Consider the following 19,644-nt stretch of genomic DNA (forward strand, 5'->3'; position numbering starts at 1 on the left):
GACACAGCTGGTTAGCGTTTGACATCCATCAGTGTGAAGACGGCCGAGTGGGGCTCGTCTGTACCTTTGGTCTAGCTTTGGCTCGCTTGTCTGGTTGCTGTGGCCGTCGACTGTATGCCGACGCGTTTGGATGTGAGAGTGGCCCTCTGACTGTAGCCTCTCCCCTTCTGATGGCCCCAAACTCTCCTCACGCGGAGCCTGTTCATCATAGAAGAGCAGGCTGCGGGAGCGGACTGCAACACATAAAACACAGGTTTTCATTCATCTGCACATTTAATTTCCTGCATTTATACTCCCCTTTTTTTAGTTTTTCATCATCTTATGAGTTTCTTGTACCTTTGCCTTAAAAAATGTCCTATTTTAAGTTCCTTTCATGTGAAGGTTTGTTGTTAGGTTGTGGTCTCTGGACGCCACAAGACTTTAGACTATAAATAACTTAAGAGTCTAGCTTGTTTTTACTTCCCAGACAGTCGCAGGGCAGTATGGTCAAATTTAAATGGTTGCAGTCACTCAAGTCTTTCCCCTCGCCACTGAGATGATGACCGTTGGCAGAAGGGAGTGGTATTTTGCACGATGGCAGCCTGTCGCCCTGCTTTCAGCAGGGGTTTCCCAGGACTGAGAGGTCAGAGGAAGTGAATTTATAGGGAAGCAGAATGGAGTGAGGAATGACAGTCAAAGGTTGTGTCCACTTCCCAGCTTAGATTTGATATTTTGACGCTTCTTTTTCTAAAAAATGTGACACCTCTCTTAACTGAAAGGATGTTTATCCGCATACTCACCCTGACTGGTCGTGTAGAGGTCCGCTGACGGGGAAGGATGGGAGGAAGGGGAGGACAGAGAGGAAGAGGAGCTGTGAGAGAGCAAGGAGAGAGAAGAGATGCAGGGAGAGAAGGAGCCCAACACCAGGACGAAACACAAGGCCATCATCTACACAGGAGGAGCAGAAAAAATAAAAAATCCACATTAACCCACTACTCGAGAGATGTCTCTCATTTGCTGATTTCTGCTGAAGTGGAATGAGCTTCATGATGAAGCCTTGAAACTGTTTTTTTATGTGTAGGCACAACAAGAAAATATATATTTTGTGCATCTTTGTACAATAGTTCAGACCAGAATTCAACATTTAAACACCTATTTAAACTGTAAACATCTGAAAGCCTTAGTGAAGAACTGAATAGATGAATGCAAGTTGTACAAAACACAACAATAAAGCCGCTTGTGTGCATAAAGAGTTAAAAATCAACAGTAGCTTTTTACCATGAGGCATGTTCCTGTTTGAGTCGAGGCTATTTTACAAGAACGAGGGATGACTTTCCCTGAAATCAGCGACTGAAGCTTCTGCAGCTGCTGTAGGAGAGACCTGGAGAGATAAAGATAGAGAGGAATTCGTTTTAATGTGCTTGACTTCAGGAGGATTTTGTTTTGGAGAAGGAGTGGAAAAGGAGCATTCAGGTATTCCATTTTCTTTAATGAATATCTTTGTGCCCATGCTGTGGAAACACATGGCTCCACTCTCCACCCACCAGGCCACAATAAAAGTCATGCTTACACTCTGTTTCACCTAAACGCCCCCGCAGAGCACGGCTTTCATTATTGGGTTTACCGTATGTCAAAATACACTTCAACCACCTGATTTATTGCTGCTTCACCCGTCAGCCAAAGGCAAGGAGAGAGCAGAGCAGAAACCGCTGGAAAGGAGCGCTCCACTGCGACCTGGAGAGCAGGGCTCTGATGGTATGAGCCTTCTCCGGCTGCGAGGACTCAACGGAACCACTAAGTGGAGACAGAGAACCGCTTTCTGCACAAACGCGCCCTGCAAACCCCACAAACTCCACCAGGACTTTAATCTGGTGGTGCAGCGCTCCACCAGATTCTCAGGTGGCAAACTAAAACAATATAGTCTTTGTTGCTGCTTCATATAATGTTTCAAATTTCCGTGCCGAAGTTTGTGGCATCTTCCAGGACGGAGCGGAGGAACTGCCAACTGTAATAAACTCACATGGGATAATACTGACCAGCATCACTCCACCGAGCCTTTGAAGTCTTACCACAAGGATTTATAGCTGAAGTTACTGCTGCTTAAAATACACAAAAAACTCTAAACTGTAACACTAGTTCCCAGAGACACAAGTGTGTAAACTTGGGATTATCATCTCAAATTTACATGCATTTACCTTTTTCTGGGCTATAATAACAATGTCCCTCTGTTTCAGGTTTCTACACAAAGCCAAACTAAACCTGCATCCAGTTTTCTTTTTTTTTTTTCACCTGGACAGCCCAAAATGATTTTATTAACAACTGCAGGCAGGCAAAAAATAAACCTGCTTGATCCAAATCTAAGCTATGTTAAATAGGAGGCGACTAATAAAGCGTGGCGAGAAAAGCTGAAGAAAATGACCCCTGATAACTGCGTTTTTGAGCGTTTTTTTAAGGAACTCCAAGCTTAAATTTAGTTAGCTAATTTAAAACCTTTTCTGGATTTTAATGAGAGTGAACGAGCTGCGTTGCTGACTCATGTTTCCCCGCGTTGTGCCAACTCATTGTTCCTCAGCATGGTGGTTTAACATATTCATCAGCGTGTGCAGGCGAGGGAGGGGGGGGGCTGCCTTCCATGATGAAAGCTACCGTTAACCCAGCGCTTTAATGACAGGCTGGGGCCACAGACAGACAGAGACAGACCCTCTACCACTCCACACCCAGCCACCCATCTAACCAACCCACTCCAAGATAATAGCAGATTGGTTTCATATTGTTATAATAACAGAGGAGACGACAGCCCGCTTGGTGAGGCTGCGCCGTGCAGGGAGCGGATCAATTTCACTTTACAATCCTATAAATCTCTCCCCGTCAAACTCTGGATAGAAAGTATATGGTACGCTGTGACGAGGGGGGTTTAGGTACACAATATAAACACTAAAGTCACACATAATATGCAGTGTGGACATGCTTTACGATGCTTGCAAAAGAGACCAAGAGTATTAAGATCTACTTCCTGCAACTGATCCGCTTTGACTTTATCAGGCTGCATTTTTCTCCAAACATATTGCAGCCTTCAGTGGTGATAATCAAAACAATGCCTTGCGAAAGGTGTCCCGTGTTAACAATATCTGAGCCAGCAAACTCAAGCAAGGCTTGAGTGTGATCAGCAGGTGGTGAGCGTGTGTGAGAGGGAGGGAGGGAGGGGAACACCCACCTGTTTGCAGTCTCCAGGTTTTCTACTTTTCTCCACAGGTCGCTGTTTTCTGACGTGTAGCTCTCCACCCTGATGGACACACACAACATTGGGGATGTTATCACTGCATGTATGTTTGTTTACTGCAAAGGATTAGTCTAACATCCTGGTTTCGGGGTATCTTGGTGAGCTAAAAATGTTCTTCAAAACGATTCCCACAAGGGTTTGTCCTCAGGTCCGGTGGTGGATCCACCCGTGCAGACGCACATGGACTCTGAGTGGGATCTACCTGCTTTTTAGGTGGAGGGGCCGACTTTACTGAAGCTACTTTATCCGCCGTGCCTTTCCCCTCTACTCTGTCCTAGAGACCATTTTTAATCCAGATGTGGTCCACATGCTGACTGGCAAATAACCACAGCTCAAGGATTCAGTGAGGACGGTGTTTACTGGTGACCGGGGAAGTATTTCACCTTTCCAGACGCAGCTCCATCTACTCAGTTTAGCATCCGGCTAACTCGTACACTTCTCCATCTAATTCCCTTTTATGTCTTTTGTTTATATGATTATCCCCCTTTTGATGATCAAAAAGCATAATCACATTATTATTCTAGTGATTTGCCAGTTTTTTTTTTTTGTTTTGACTTGTTTTTAATTCTTTTGGCATATCTTGTGAATTTGATCGGCTTCATTTGGTTCTTGATTTTTGCCTTCAACACTTTTACTGTGTTTACAGATGGTTTGTAAATAAACTTGATTTGCTGTTAATCTAAGATGTTCAACAGCTGGATATTTTCACAAGCTTCTTGGATGCTGATGCAAGATTTATGACTTTAAGTTAGTACAAGAAGTTATTTATCAAGCATCCATCATGTTACCATCTCTCAAGAAAAACAAAAACAGCTGCCTTCATCCTGAAATCCAGTCTTTTTATTTTACTTTATAATGTCTAATGCCTTTAAAAACCGAAATATTTGAGAACTTTCTAAGTTTTCAGGCATTTTGAAATGTTTTTTAGATAAATGATGAACCGAAGTAGAAAACCTTTAGCACACCGGATATGCAGAAAGGTGCGTCGGAGGAGGAAAGCTGCAGCCAAATATAAAAATAAAACTCCCGCACACCTTCCTCTCACCCTACTCGTGTTTATTAGGCCAACGTTTCGGTCATAGATCTTTTTCAAGGCATCCCTTGGATGTACAGGATGCCTTGAAAAAGGTCTATGACCGAAAAGTTGGCCTAATAAACACGAGTACAGTGAGAAGAAGGTGTGCGGGAGTTTTATTTTTTTATTTTTAGATAAATGATGAACAAAATACACAGCATTGGAGCTAGTTGAAGAGTAAAATAAAAGATATAGGCTGAAAGATGAACTTCATCCTTTTTTTGTATTATTTTTTAATCGGTTTATCCTTTTGTCTGTAACCTACTAATCTTATTGATCTCTATTATAACCCCAAGATTTTTCTGATCTCTCGTTCTTTTAGCCGTTAATCCCCCTGATCTCCTCTGTGTGGTTTGAATATGGCTCATTCATGCACGTTGATTCCTGCCAGTTTTCCTGCTGTTTTCTTTCTGGGGAATCTTCCATCAATCCTGCTTTTGTGTCTAAAAAAAGAAGCAAAAATATAAAGCGGATAATGGAGGGATAGATCTGTTTTTTCCCCCTTCCACTCTTCATTTCTCTTAATGTTGATTCTGTCATAAGAAGCTGCACTTGACGCGATTAACGGTACATTTTGTGACCATGTATATGACCCTTTCTGGGTTATGATTATTGTTTCTTGTTGTGATGAAAGGAATGTCGAAGCAAACCCTGACTTTCATCAGTCTCTCGCTGTCCACAACAGGAGAGTCAGTGAATCTGGTCCATGTGTTCAGCAGGTTACTGGAATGCTGCCATTTCAAGAAAAAGAAAAAAAAAAGAAAAGAAAAAGCAGCCAGAGTTTAAGGAAAGAGGAGAGGAAAAATGTTTCTGTTAACATTTGCTGTTCTTTGATGAATCAGAAGAAGCATGGAGACGATGACTGCGGATGAAATCTTCATCCTGTGGGTATTTTTGACATTTCTGACCCCACGAGGACCTGGGTTTGCCTCCGGTTTAATACCCGGCAGAACTCTTTTGCCTCACACAGCTCCACGGCAGTTGGGAAAACCTCTAAATACAAAAACTGGCTCCTGACTGAACAGCTACTGCCAAATTCACTTCAACATTACACAACTCTATCTTTCTTTGGTCAGTTGGATTTTTTTCTCTCCTCGTCAAAAGCAAGCACAGAGTTGTACGTTAAAAAAAGCCTTTGGTCAGAGTCAACTAAGGGAAAACCTCAGTCTCTAAAAAGGCTGCCTTCTTGGACCAAAGTCAACACTCTTAAATACAGTGGAGGAAAACTTGTGTATTCGTTTCGCTGATATGTCACTGGCTGTAAAAGCATTTCCAGCAGCTGGACCGTCATGAAACAGCTCTCAGTTTTGATAGAGTTACTGTAGGTGTGAATGGACAGAAATCCCGATTTTGCAGCTCTGCATCGAGTCTTTGCAACAATAATGACTGCGGATTTACAAGTGAGAGAACTAAAAGCCGAAAAGAGAAAAGAAAAGTAGAATAGAGGTGACCTACAAACAGAAAGAAGTGAGAAAGGAATGGAAAGATAAAGATTTTTGCCAAGCCTTACTTCTTCTCCAGACATTCCACATATTCTTTCTTCTTCCTTCGGCTCTCCTGAGCTGAGATCTGGACAAAAGCACAAACACCATTATGAGTTTTTGGACCATTTGTCACCAAAAAGCAACCCGTTTGACCTTTAGTTACTGCCAGCAGAAACAATGTAAAAGGCGCACCTTATTTTTAATCTTTCGTCTGACTCTCTTCAGTGCCTTTTCCTCACTCTTAGTGAGGGGGAGCTTGTTAGGTACGGGGTAACCCTCGGCAACCAAAGTCCTCTTCTCTTCCTCTGTCAGCATGAGGGGTCCTGAACCCTGCAGCTTCTGCACAATGAACCAAAGCATTTCACCAATGAGTACCAATCATTGTTATTCCAATCATATTATATTCTATTCTTTTCTTTTTTCCACACAGGCTTGTTTTCACACGTGTTGACAGCACATGCAAACTTCAAAACTGAATTTCTCCTTCGATTAATAGTCCTTTTACCATTGGAGGAAAAAAAAACAGAGGCAAGGCAGGATTCTGTTACATCCTGGAAAGATTGCAATACTTTTCAGCAGATTAGTGGTCCGGATGCGTCATTACCAAGTCAACAATACTTCTGACACTGGTTTAGTGCAAATATGTTTTCACTCGGACAGAAAAAGATATGAATTGATATGACGGCAATGAGCAGGCTCCAGCAGCAAACTCAAGGACAGATGAAAGCCACAAAAACAGCAGAGAGTTTGCAACAAACACCATATCTTAATCAGAATCAGAATCAGAAAGAAGTTTATTGCCAAGTAGTTTAACACACACAAGGAATTTGTTGTGGTGATTGGTGCAATTGTTGTGCAATTTTAACAAATAATATTTAAAAAAAATAAAAAAAATTGCACACTTCCATAAAATGTACTTGGCTGTAAACGGGTTTCTGTGCAGTAGGGATGGGCGGTATGGACTAAAAAAATTATCACAATAATTTCTGACATTTATCCCGATAACGATAAAAATGACGATTAAAAAAAAAAAAAAAATTCAACTCCACCTTTTTAACGATAAATCTATCACCTCTTTCTTTCTTTCTTTCTTTCTTTCTTTCTTTCTTTCTTTCTTTCTTTCTTTCTTTCTTTCTTTCTTTCTTTCTTTCTTTCTTTCTTTCTTTCTTTCTTTCTTTCTTTCTTCCTCTCTTCCTCCCTTCCTCTCTTCCTTCCTTCCTTCCTCTCTTCCTCCCTTCCTCTCTTCCTTCCTCTCTTCCTCCCTTCCTCTCTTCCTTCCTCCCTTCCTTCCTTCCTTCCTCCCTTCCTTCCTTCCTTCCTTCCTTCCTTCCTTCCTTCCTTCCTTCCTTCCTTTCTTTCTTTCTTTCTTTCTTTCTTTCTTTCTTTCTTTCTTTCTTTCTTTCTTTCCTTCCTTCCTTCCTTCCTTCCTTCCTTCCTTCCTTCCTTCCTTCCTTCCTTCCTTCCTTCCTTCCTTCCTTCCTTCCTTCCTTTCTTTCTTTCTTTCTTTCTTTCTTTCTTTCTTTCTTTCTTTCTTTCTTTCTTTCTTTCTTTCTTTCTTTCTTTCTTCCTTCCTTCCTTCCTTCCTTCCTTCCTTCCTTCCTTCCTTCACGTTGTGCGTGGATTTAACACAGAACCATAAATCATCTTTACACAAAACGTCATCAACGGGAATTTATCATTTTTACCGTGAGATGACAAATTCTTACCGTGGGGAATTTTTTTGACGGTTTATCGTGAACAGTAAAATATCGCCCATTCCTACTGTGCAGCATCATCAGGTGTGTGCAGAAAGCACTGCTCAGTCATGAGAAGAGGGGTAAGTAGTACATTTATTTTGGGAGTCTGAGTGAAATTTGTCAGTCAGAGAGTCAGCGAGGAGATGACGGCAGATGTGGCAGATGTGTTGAACTCACATGTGGTGCAGTGAGGAGAGGTGAGGAGGAGATGGCTGAGGAGGACGAGGCGGACGAGGCACGACCTCCTGGCCTCTGGTGTGGTTGAGGGGAAGACGGTGGCAGAGGGAGATGTGGGGACGAGGGTGGAAGTGAGCCGTCACTGTCACCGTGGTTACTGCTGGGAGGGGTGGGCGGGAGCTGGAGAGCATCATCTAAAAACACAGAAAAAACTGTGAATTGCTTAAAAATGTTGAATCACATAAGATTTTTTTATGAGGAAAGATTAAAAAAAACAAAAAGATGATAGAAGACAGACACGCGAGCAGAAGCTGCCAAGGAAGTTGGGCGTTTACCATGACCTGTGTTTGGTCTTTTATGGAACAAAACCTCAGAGCACACCGACTTTTAATAAGAAAATCTGGATCAGAAATAGTGCATAGAGTTGTTCCTGATCTGGACATAAACCTTTCCTCAGGGGTTAACCACCCTTATATTTAAAAAATACAACTATCCTTGAGAATTGTGTTGGATTTGATTTGATTTGCCCTTGAAATAATTGATTATTTTAGGAAAACTGTGAAACTGTACAAGCTGAATTGCTAAATGAAATTGGGTGAGGGTATATTGTGTGGGTGTGTTTGTGTCTGTACCGCTGGGGAGGCTGAGGAACTGGCCCATCTCTCTGGGCTCGTCCTTTATGGCCACTGGCTTCACATCGTCGCTGCTGCGTTCCTACAGACAGATACGCATGAACAGTGACATCAGCGTCACATCAATAACATCTTTTGTAGTATTTAGCTGGTGAGACATGGGCGGATGGATGCTTACTGTGTGTTTCCATGGTGATCCTCTGTGTGGAGGTGCAGGGCTTAATATGAGCGGCGGGCCTTCCATTGGCTGAGGATCTAACCTCTGACCAACGTCGGGCTCCTCCTGTTTCACCAGGATGGCTGACAGGTCCTGACTGAAGTTCCATTCAAACTCTAAAGAAGAAGAAGAAAGAGAGCACAATAAATATCTTATTTTACAGTATTTAAAAGGACTTAAAGTGAGTTTTTCTTCCAACTGTGTTACATCACTAGGGCTGTTCGATTTTGCCCAAAAATAAAATCTCGATTTTTTTCTCTCAAAATCCGATTTTCGATTACGATTACGATTATTTTGTGAATTGACAAAAGGCAAAGAAATTATTTCAAATATGCTGTTTTTTTATTGAACATTTGCCCCATTGGGCTTTAAGTGCAAACGTTGCTCTCATTAAACCAAAAATGAATGAATAAAGTGCAAAACTCTGTAAAATAAGTTGAAAAAAAGTTTTAAAAAATTAATAAAATATAAAGTTTTATCTCTGAAAAAAAAAATCAGCAAATCAGCACTTGCAAACATACAGTAAGTTATATTTCCAATTAAATAAAACAAGACATTTTCTAATTAAACTAAACTGGGTCTTTGCATGCTAAATAATAATGCAACCCATGAAGGAGGTAGAGGTGTGTAATGGGGCACTTGTCGCAGGTATTGAGAGGTATTTCCATCAATCATTAATATGTGTGCAGACAAGGTTGAAAAAAAAAAAAAAAACATTAAAAAAAAAGTGAAAAATCGATTTTACGATTTTCATGTTTTAACATCGTTCTAATTACATAATCGCGATTACGATTTAAAATCGATTAATCGGACAGCCCTATACATCACTATTCAAAATTACAAGATATACTTGTAAAGCTACTTCATGGGAAAAAAGAAAGTATAAAACTACAGTCACTGAAAAACATAAACCTCTATTTGAGCCCAGAAAAGCTTCCTGCCCTCACCAAAAAAAGTGTAAAGAACCACCAATCCACTGAGCAACCTAAGTAAACCCACCCCAGTTCTTCCCAGGGAGGCTTTGCTGTAGGTCTGCCAATGAGAGAAAAAAAAAAAAAACCTGTAGCTTATAAATCCCACTTTGAAAGAGCTTCCCCAGAATATTTGAGCACTTCCTGACTAGGCTGGTTATTACAGACTGCTGGACAACATCGCTTTGGCAACTGTGGTGCATAATTTGTCTTGAGTGAGCGTGTATAGATCCTGAAATAAAAGATGGGCTGAACCAGCTACTTGTCTTCATTATCCTTCCTGAGAAAAAGAAAACGGTCGCCGCCTTTAAACACTGTAGAAAATATGCATAATCAAGTGACCCCACAATGAGGTTGAGGAGCAGTTCAAAGGAGGACTTCCTAAACACAATGTGGATATAATGCCGAGAGCATCTCATAGATACTTCATTGTTTAGTCTACTATGAACTTCGGGAGGTATTTTTAGGCTTTTAAGTGTACCTGCGAGGATACAGAAAGGCTTGTTGACACTTCAGAGATACCAAAACTCTTCTGAAATGCACACTAACCAAAGCGAGAGCATCATGCAAACACAACTCTGACAATGAAGGAAATCACTCTGCTATTACAAGAGAAAGAAGATGGCCAGCACTTTTTTTTTTGGTCACACAAGGCTACCAGCCAGGTAGAAGCCAGTGTTATTTTTTTCATGTATGTTATTAATATTATTTATTATTATTATTTATTTAATATTTTTTCAGAGAGTAGTACAATCCGTGTGCATTTGACTACTGTGGCACTTTATTTTCACTCAATCTTTGTGTTGGCCAAGCAGCTTTTGTTTTGTATACTACAGAGCAGTGCCTTTATTTTATTATTTTTCCAGAGAGCCGTACTAAGTAGCAGGCAGCCAGCCACTGTTAAAGTTTCAGAGAGTAATACAATCAGTGTGCATTTGGCTCTACTTTGTCACTTTATTTCTATTTGTCACTTATTTCTTTCGACTCTCAGGGAAGTACCGGTACCGGTACTATAGTTTACACTTTGTAATGCATAACATTTACAGTACACTATTTGTTCTCTACCTCAAGTGTCACTGTGTTGAGAATGATTTGAGAATAAATGTTCTGAAGGAACCAGTGGATCCACGGTTAGTCTTTTTCCTTGCATTTTAAGAATTTTATAAGCGACACGCTAATATCGTGATAATATCGTAATCGTGATATTTTTGTCCACTAATATCGTGATATGAAATTTTCATATCGTCCCATGCCTAGCCAGCACAGAAACGCTCCATATTTGGTTGTGTCCCCATCCATGGGCACTAAACTCCTTTTGAGAATCAGTGCTATAATCAAAAGTGTTAAATAATCCAAAGTTAAACACCTTGGGGGGCTTTCTTTTAACAGCTAAGCTCTGATGTTTAAACTTTCTATTAGGTTCTCATTAAGTTTGTCATCTATTTTTAAACTTCAGCTTACATAAAGTTATTACTCAGCCTATGAATAGTCCTTTAGTCAGATTTAAGACTGAATGAATTGGATCAATGGGATGGTTATTATTATTATTTAAGTATTCACAAAACAACATCCCGTTTTCCTTATTATGACAGACAAATAAATGTGTCTCCCAGCATTGAGGGCAAACGGCAGCTGCTCCGAGTTAAGGAGCCTTTAAAAGGGAGCTGCTCCAAAGGAACCTCATTACAAAAAACCAGTGTACATAAAACCTTTTCAAGTTCACCTTTAAAAGTGAAACTGCAGCGTAACTTTTGAAAAGTTAAAAAGGATGCACAAGGTAACTCCAGGTAGAGAGGAAGGAGTAAGTATGTTTAATTAAGTCAAGCACTTTGATGTTAGTCTCGTGCACACACAAAGACACACACACACACACAAGCAAAAGGGTCCCAAGGTGCATCGACAGAAAGCAATTGCCGTTTGTGTGTGTTTGGAGTGAACGTCATATTAATCACATCCTGGTTTCCTAGCAACATCGTGCTGGTAGGTTTACAAGCCGTGTGTGTGTGTGTGCCGGGTTCAAAATCATGAGACAGCGAGAAGATTGTCTCGTTATTCAGTCCATCACTACAGCGGGGATCAGCGCGGCGCGAATCCATCTCAAAAACAAGTCCCCGTGGCTCCTTTCTGCTGCTCGGAGTCAATAGTTGCACTCTGGAGCGCTGCACCGCGCGGTGCCAGTATCAGGAAACAAACACCATCTCTGGACGTGCCAAAAAAATAACGTGATTTTGCAAGATGAGCCCTGGAGTCAATTGAGCCGTTTATTATTATCAGCTGCAATTAATTCCACATCTGTTGTACATTTTGGGCCCAACAGTTAGAGCCGAGCGGACATGAATGTGACAGGTCGTGAGCTGCCAAATTCATTGCTCTATGATGCGTATTTTAGCCAAGTTCCAAATCAATAAGAAGTATATTACTATAAACCAATCATCTACAACATTAAAACCACCTGCCCGGTATTGTACCGGTCCTTTCTTATGCTGCCAGAACAGCTCCAAGCCACAGAGGCGCGGACTCTAATAGTTTCCTGTGCTATGAGGCACTGAGATGTTAGCAGCAGATCCTCTAAGTCCTGTAATTTCTGAGGTGCGCAACAGACCAGCCCTGTTTTTTTCTGTTTTTTTTTTTTGTTGCTGTACTTCCTACAGATGGCTCTTTGGAATGGGATCTGGGGAATTTGGAGGCCAACATTTTAAACTCTTTGTCATGTAGTTCAAGCTTATTCTGCAGAGTTTCTGATGTTTTAAGTGGCTACAGTGACCACTCGGTGGGATACGAGGACCAGCTTCCCCTCCATCCACGTCAGACACCTCGGTGCCCCCGGTGACCCCACGCCGTTGAGAATCTGCTCCAACACGGATGACCTTGCCCTTTAAGTTGCTCTGATGCTTGTGCGTGCACATTCCTCCTGCCTCCAACACATGCCATTGTGACTGCCTCGACATAATAAATGGTCTGTACTGGCTTGTGGTTTTGATGTTGTGGCCGATTTGTATACGATGTATTCACTTCTCTGCACATCCTTCAAGGCTGCAAATTAAATGGCTTGACCGCATCGTCTTGAACGGCAGTCCCATCACAGAAAAGAGCAATAAATGCACTGTACAGACTGTCACAGTGATAGCTGGGCTTTGAAAAATGAAACAAAAGAATACTCATCTTTGAAAGAAAAAGAAGGGCCAATGATAAGAATTAGCTTTTCATCATTATCACTGTACGCTATCATGACAGCGTAGATGGACACACGTTGTTGAACCCTTCAGCAGCTAATTCATCACTAATGTCACTGGTGCAGCACGCCTGAAATCTTTTAGACGAATCAGTAAATGAAAAAAAGATATTATAATCAATTGAAATGAATGCTTATATGAAAGAAAACTATAGAAATGTGGTTTTGCTATGGCTGCAACATGTAGCCAGCAGAGAGCAGGCCTCCTAATGAGGTCAGTCCTGCTGCTCCTGCTCTCGTTAAGCCCGACCCTGATTGGAAAACCCTCCACCAGCATTTTTAATGAATACCAGGAGCTCTCAGCTGTTAGCCGATGCAGAGGAGACCTGTCACGTGAGGCATCGTCGCTCTCGCATTTTCACCAAAACAGTAGCAGTGTCACCAGTGTTGTGGAGAAGTTTCACTAAACCATAATATGTGCTAATTCTGAGTGTCTTGAACTGCATTTCCATAATCCGGTGTTACAGGTGAAGTGAATGAGAGTGATAAAAGTAAAGCCTGATGCACTTTCCTCTTAGTTTATGGGATTTAGCTGGATGTTGGTCATAAAAACCAGTCTTCCTGTGTGGGTAAAATGCTGCAAGCGCAGGTAGGAAAACGTATGTTAATGAGCAAAGCTCCAGGCCGTCATCACAGGGGGCTAATGGAGGAGAGGTGGCGACTGTGTTTGATCTCAGCTGGCCAGCAGAAACATTAAAACATTAGATGAATCAGCACTGTACAACACAAAGCTTCTCTTTCACTGGATACGAACAACTACAATGAAGATTAGAGGCTAAGAAAAAAATACAAACACCTATTGAGAATAGGATATATCAACAGGACCACAACGCATACAACATCAGTTATTATCTAAACCCTTAATTATCTGTATACTCCTGGAAAACTTCATGTGGTCCTGTCAGCTCTATGACTAATGACGCTTTTTGCAGTATGTGTTTACTTTTCATGGCTAAAGATTCTGAACAAGTCCAGCAGGAAACAGAGCAAGCACTAGTAGTCAGGACTTCCAGGAACCAAAAAAAATACAAACAAAAAGCTACAGGGTGTGTAAATGACTTGTTCATTCCCCTTCACAAAGAAAAATACAAAATATCAAGCCATCCGAATCTTTTATGACCTGTTCCTCCATTGTTCCTTTCTATATGTTGGTGCATTTCTCTAAATAAAGCCTTGTTTGATCAGATTACTACTCTTGGTTATCATAGTAGCTTATAAATTGTAATAAATTTGAACCTTTGTGTGTGTGTATCAGTTGTGTTTGATGAAAATTCAAAACAGCGGGGGACGCTGTACAAAATGTAAAAAAAAACAAAAAAAAACAGAATGCAATGATTAGCAAATCTCATAAAGCCTTAATGTATTCTCAATAGGACATAAACAACATATCAGATGTTGGAAATGAAACAAATATGCCTTTAAAAAAAGAATGTTGGCTCATTTTGAATATGGTAGGAGCAATACGTATCAAAGAGTTGAACCAGGGGCAACAACAGGCTGGAAAAGTAATTGGCACAAAGAAAAAAAACAACTGGAGGAGAATTTGACACATAATTAGGTTAATTGGCAACAAGACATTAACAGGAGTGGATATAAAGGGAGCCTTTCCGAGAGGCAGAGCCTCTCAGCTGTAGAGATGGACAGACGTTCGCTAATCTCTGTGAAGATTCAGGGAGTCAGGAGAAAATTGTGTACAGGGAATAAGGCCAAAGGTCAAAAGTGGAGGTTTTTTAAATGGAAATCTGTATAGACTCAGGAAAACCTCCAGAGATCCCGCTATCATGCAAACTGGAAATGCCAGTCTTTTCCTGGCCAAAGCTCATTTAAATTGGTCTAAACCAAAATGGAAAACTGTTCTGTGATCAGATTATTCAAAATTTGAAATTTGACCCTGAAACCATGGACTACAGATGAGAGGAACAATCCAGCTTGTCCAGGGCTTACTTCTACTTTGATCTCTGATGGTATGGGGTTGTAGTAGTGTCTTCGGTATGGGCAGCTTACACATCTGGAAAGGCACCATCGATGTTTTATATCGACATCTGCTTCCATCCCGACGGTGCCTCTTTCGGGGAAGACCTTGCATATCTTCAGTAAACCACTCTGCATGGCTTCACAGGAGAAGAGTGAGTGCTAAACTGGCCTGCCTGCAGTCCAGATCTTTCACCAATAGAAAACATTTGGAGCATCATGAAACTACAAAACAAATGTGGCAACAAAGACCCAGAACTGTTGAGCAGCTAGAATCCTGCATCAGGCAAGAATGGGACAAAATTCCTCTCAAAAGCTCCAGCAACTGGTCCCTCACTTCCCAGATGTTAGAAGAAGAGAGGATGCTACCTGTTCGCCATCATCGAATTCAAAATTAGTGAATATTTTCCATGTTTATAAATATATATAACTAATCCTTGATGCACACGCAAGCTGCTGTGAGTATTCTTGTCCAAATACAGATAATGAGATTCACAAATCCCTTCACTCCGAGCAGTCTGGGTTTCTAAAAGGTCAAGAACTCTCGACATCTGTAGGTGTCTAATTACCCTGACTTATCATGACAAACAAGCATCTGTTCCTTCTTTTATATCATCACTGGATGCTGAGAGGGTCTGTGAAAAGGCAGCATGCGCCAGGATCATTGACTGCTCTCAGGTTTGCAACGAGCCTCCCGGAGATCCAAAGAGGACAAAACCACACACTGAGACACCTGAATTTACTTTATCATCCGTTGTATACAAAATGTTTGAGATTCCTGACTTTTAGCATCACTTCTTGTAGCCTGGGTACCGTATGCTGTATGTTTTCGAAGACTGAACACAACTATGGAACCATCCCTGAAATGCTATTAATACAGTGATACTGTATGACTGCACGACGTTTCAGATGCAACATGCGCTTGATGCCAAAACGGCAGATATTTTCCGAAGTCTGAAAATGAAAACTATGCAGCAAATGGCTTCATCAGATAAATAGTTCATCTGTTCAACAGACCACTAAGCTGCATTCACGAGGTGGAAGAGGGAGCGCAGAAGACCCAAATCTTGCAACTAACATTTAATGCTCCTGGATACTGGCACCAAATCTGACAGTCGCTGCATGAAAAACTGTTTTTCCTAAACAAATAATTACCAAATAATAAATAACCATGTCAAAGTTAAAAGAATATTCTGTCTGCATATGCTTAAATTTACCAATATGGGATTAAAGTCCATCCAACCATGCATTACTGCATTACCGACAGCCTTAACTGAACGGTCGGGCTGTGCACGATGTAAAACTGGTGAAAACAAAAAGACGTTTCTGATTTAATTTCATCTGCAATATCAACCATGTGTAAATGATTCAAGTATAAACATCTCCTTGGAAACGTATCAATACTCTGGACTGATGTTCATTCAGCCGTTTAATTCTGCAGGGGAATAAAATCACAGTTATGAGTTGTTTTGTTTGGGATCATTCTGGGTTTGTTAAACACTCTTCAGAAAGAGGCTATTAAATTGCTATAGTTAATGGAAAAAATATGGATTTATTTGCATTTCTATCAAATTCCTGCATCAATCTAAATGTGAAAATTCATCTGCAGGTACAGTAAATTAAAGAATAATTTGTTGTTGTACCTGGCTGATTGATAGGAAGTGTTAATTTAAGGCGGTGTGGGAAAAGATATTGCCTCATCTAAAACTTTTTCTAAAATTATGAAAACATGCAAAAAGAAAGTGGGGGGGGCTGATCAAGAGAAATGTCAAACCATCAGGATTGATCACTCAAATACAAATGTCTTGAAACTAGAAATGCACAAGAAAATAAAATGAAAAGCAAAAGGGCAGAAACGGGAATCAATGTTTGTGATCACAGCGTGAGAAATCGGTGAAGGAAATGGGATGAAAATCAAATGTAAACCATCACTAACCCCTAAATCAAAGAACACAAGGTTACAGCAAGGCGATCGTGGACTATGGATGATGAGAGTAAGTGAATTTTAGTGATGAATATCAAAGCAAAACACAGCATTGGGAAAGGAATTGAATGCTGGAACATTTGTTTGGTTCAGGCCCATTAAACGATATTAAGATGTCAGAAAACCAGCATTTCCACAGCAATGATGATGTGGGGCTGTACGTCATGGCAATCATCATCTCTGCACACCTACACTGAAAATCTGGACATGGCTCTCATTTCATCAAGTGAACCTAGATCTGGTGATCATGAAGCAGTGTTTAGGTAAACTTTCTGCAGGAAAGACATCTCTGCTGGAAACAGTCCAGATTTCTAGCTTAGTCACTTTTCCTATTATTTTTTCCTCTTTGACACAAAGAATTACTTTGGTTTCTCTGAATTTGACTTTAATTTCTAGAAGAAACTGCCCATGGACACCATTGGACGGGGATAAAACCAATCAGAGAAATTAAGCGTGTGACGTAGGCAGAGCAACAACAAGAATCAACAAAAAAAAAAAAAATCTAAAACAGGATCTGATGGGGAACAAACTCTGGTTTATTTGACTATTTTGTAGTAAGTACTCGTTGAGCCGAGGTGGTGTTAGTAATTCTGCAGTTGTCTTAGTTGTTTTGAATAGTATCCTTCGGATCCTCCTGTATGAGTTAATCCATAAAGCACGCTCTGTTGTGATTGATCCGGTACGTTCTGCACTCTGTGGAAAGGGCTGTGGATGGGAGAGGTACCAGACCCATTTCAAACGACAGCAGAAGTTTTGTAGGGTGAACGGATATGCCTGGCCAGGTTACCAAACTTAAATCTGATTTAAAACGACTGTCTATGACTAATCTCAACCCTTCAAGTTAATCCGCCTACAGCAATGACATATACAAAGATATAAAAGTGGAAACCTGATTGATAAAGACTTTTTCATTCGTGAAGCGATGCATCAAAGATTTAAAGTTGTTATACGAGCTAGAGGAGAGTAACAGAGAACCAACTGGGATTTTCCAACTTTTGTGGTTTATGATTCCATTGTTTTTTTTCCTTTTTTTCCCCCTCACCACTACTGAAAAATGCCATTACTAACAAAAATCATATTGAATTTTTAGGCATATTTTACAAAGCCAGCTGTTAAATTAAAAAAAAAGAAAAGAAAAAGGGAAATGAATCACATCTATATATTATTTGAGAGTTGAGGCAATGAACAAGAAAAATACACAAAAATAAAATTAACAACTTTGACGTCAAAGAGTTTTATTTTAAATTACGTATATGTAGTGATGATGCATGGTGATTAAAAATGTCATTTTATTTTTCATCCTATCCTGCTTGTGAGGACATATGAATTTTATTCATTCTAATATCATCTCGTAAATATTCTAGCTCACGGTTTTGTACTGACAAGTGTGCACACAACAAAAATAATTAAGTTAGACCGTTATTTTTCAATGAGAGCTAGACTTTTTTGCTTAGCAGGGTATTAAGGAAAAGCATGAATTTGATACTTGCATCAATAAAGTGGATTTAGTGTGATTAAGGGACACCGAGAGGCAAAGCGATAGGAAACAGAAGAGCGAGAGGGAGAGACACAGAGAGAGTGAGAAACAGAGAGAGAGATAACCTGACAGAGGAGAGAAAGAGTTTCCGCTGGCTTTGGCTAAAGCTGCAGACTTAAAACCATATGCTTGTCACAGCATTGTGTGGGTCTGTGTGCGAATCTGAGGGTGTGTGTGTTAGGTGGGCAGGGCTTAGCTGGAGGAGAGCTGCTCAGACCGTGATCCTGCTGCTCAGACAGCAGGATCCCCAGGACAAACGGAGAAGTAGACAGACAGGGAGATAGACATGTGGGTAGAGACAGAGACTGATTGGATAGCAGGAGGCAATGAGGCCGATGAGTCATAAAAGAGAGAGAAAGACAGGCAAAGATGAGCCATTGTCTATTTTTCAGAGATTTGCTTTCATAAACGGAGCCGCTTTCTGCATGTGCATTGGAATATTACAGACAACAGATGAAGCTTATCATCACACAGGTGATATGACAGAAGTAGATCCAGCCAGAAAGAGTTATGCCCAAGAGAAGAATGAGCCAACCAGATAACCAGTGGACAGATAGCAGCAGCAGCAGCAGCAGCAGCAGAGTTTTACCTGGCTCCGGAGATTTTTTTTTCCCAAAAAATGGTAAAAAACCAAGAAAAAAATATCAAAGTGAGTGACCCACCAGACTCTTCGTCCATTTTGATTGACAGGGCTGGGCTCCCGGGGGCGGAGTCTTCACTTAAAGAGTAGCTGTGCTCTGCTTGAATATCTGTGAGATTAAAAAGCCCTTCTCAGAAGGATGGAAAATGTAACAGTGCCGGGCGGCTTCACCTGTCTGCAATAATGAAGATTTAATTCAGGCATAGCTCTGGAGTTGTGCTTATATTGGCTCACTGGAATCGCTGGTAAAAGCCAAACATATTCATGCAGGTGCACAGCAAATATAACCTGACACTGTCATGGTTTCATCTCGCTAAGACTCACACAGCTGCTAACAAAGTATTGTTCCTTGATATTCATAAATGCATCCATCCAGCTGATCATTTTAGATATGCACGGGGTAAAATTGATGCACATTTAAATTCCACCCGTGCATATTTGACCTTGCCTGCTATGGCCTTCGTGTCAGTGCATTGAAGTGCAATTGTTCTGGAAAAATGACTTCAACCAACCCAGCGAGAGGACTTTTCAGACGTAAAAAGTGACTCAGGTGTATGATAATAGCAAAACATACAGTTTTCATCCCTTTCTCCAGTCATTTTGATGTCTTTGTGGCCATGGCAACGCCTGACAGGGACACTGATTTGAAGTGATGAGTCTGGCACACAGTGCAGCTAGATGACGACAGCATGAACAGGTTGAGTGAGCCTTCAGAGCAGATACAACCGG

At 40.9% G+C, this 19,644-nt stretch overlaps 1 protein-coding gene across 3 annotated transcripts in view; it reads right to left on the reverse strand.

Moving 5' to 3' along the window:
* Positions 1 to 19,644, reverse strand: part of creb3l1 (cAMP responsive element binding protein 3-like 1) — a 35,677-nt gene that overhangs the window by 2,862 nt on the left and 13,171 nt on the right. Inside the window, exons 3-12 of one of the 3 annotated variants that reach the window (XM_061715551.1) lie at positions 18,938 to 19,024; positions 8,542 to 8,696; positions 8,364 to 8,445; positions 7,732 to 7,925; positions 6,011 to 6,157; positions 5,845 to 5,903; positions 3,194 to 3,262; positions 1,258 to 1,360; positions 780 to 927; positions 65 to 233 (exon numbers count right to left, since the gene is read on the reverse strand). In XM_061715551.1, the coding sequence (XP_061571535.1) occupies positions 65 to 233; positions 780 to 927; positions 1,258 to 1,360; positions 3,194 to 3,262; positions 5,845 to 5,903; positions 6,011 to 6,157; positions 7,732 to 7,925; positions 8,364 to 8,445; positions 8,542 to 8,696; positions 18,938 to 19,024 (1,213 nt within the window). The remainder of the gene's footprint in view (positions 1 to 64; positions 234 to 779; positions 928 to 1,257; positions 1,361 to 3,193; positions 3,263 to 5,844; positions 5,904 to 6,010; positions 6,158 to 7,731; positions 7,926 to 8,363; positions 8,446 to 8,541; positions 8,697 to 18,937; positions 19,025 to 19,644) is intronic. The other 2 variants (XM_061715552.1, XM_061715553.1) reach the window with 2 other exon arrangements.

Source organism: Cololabis saira, chromosome 24 (genome assembly GCF_033807715.1).
Source record: "Cololabis saira isolate AMF1-May2022 chromosome 24, fColSai1.1, whole genome shotgun sequence".
Lineage (NCBI taxonomy): Eukaryota > Metazoa > Chordata > Actinopteri > Beloniformes > Belonidae > Cololabis > Cololabis saira.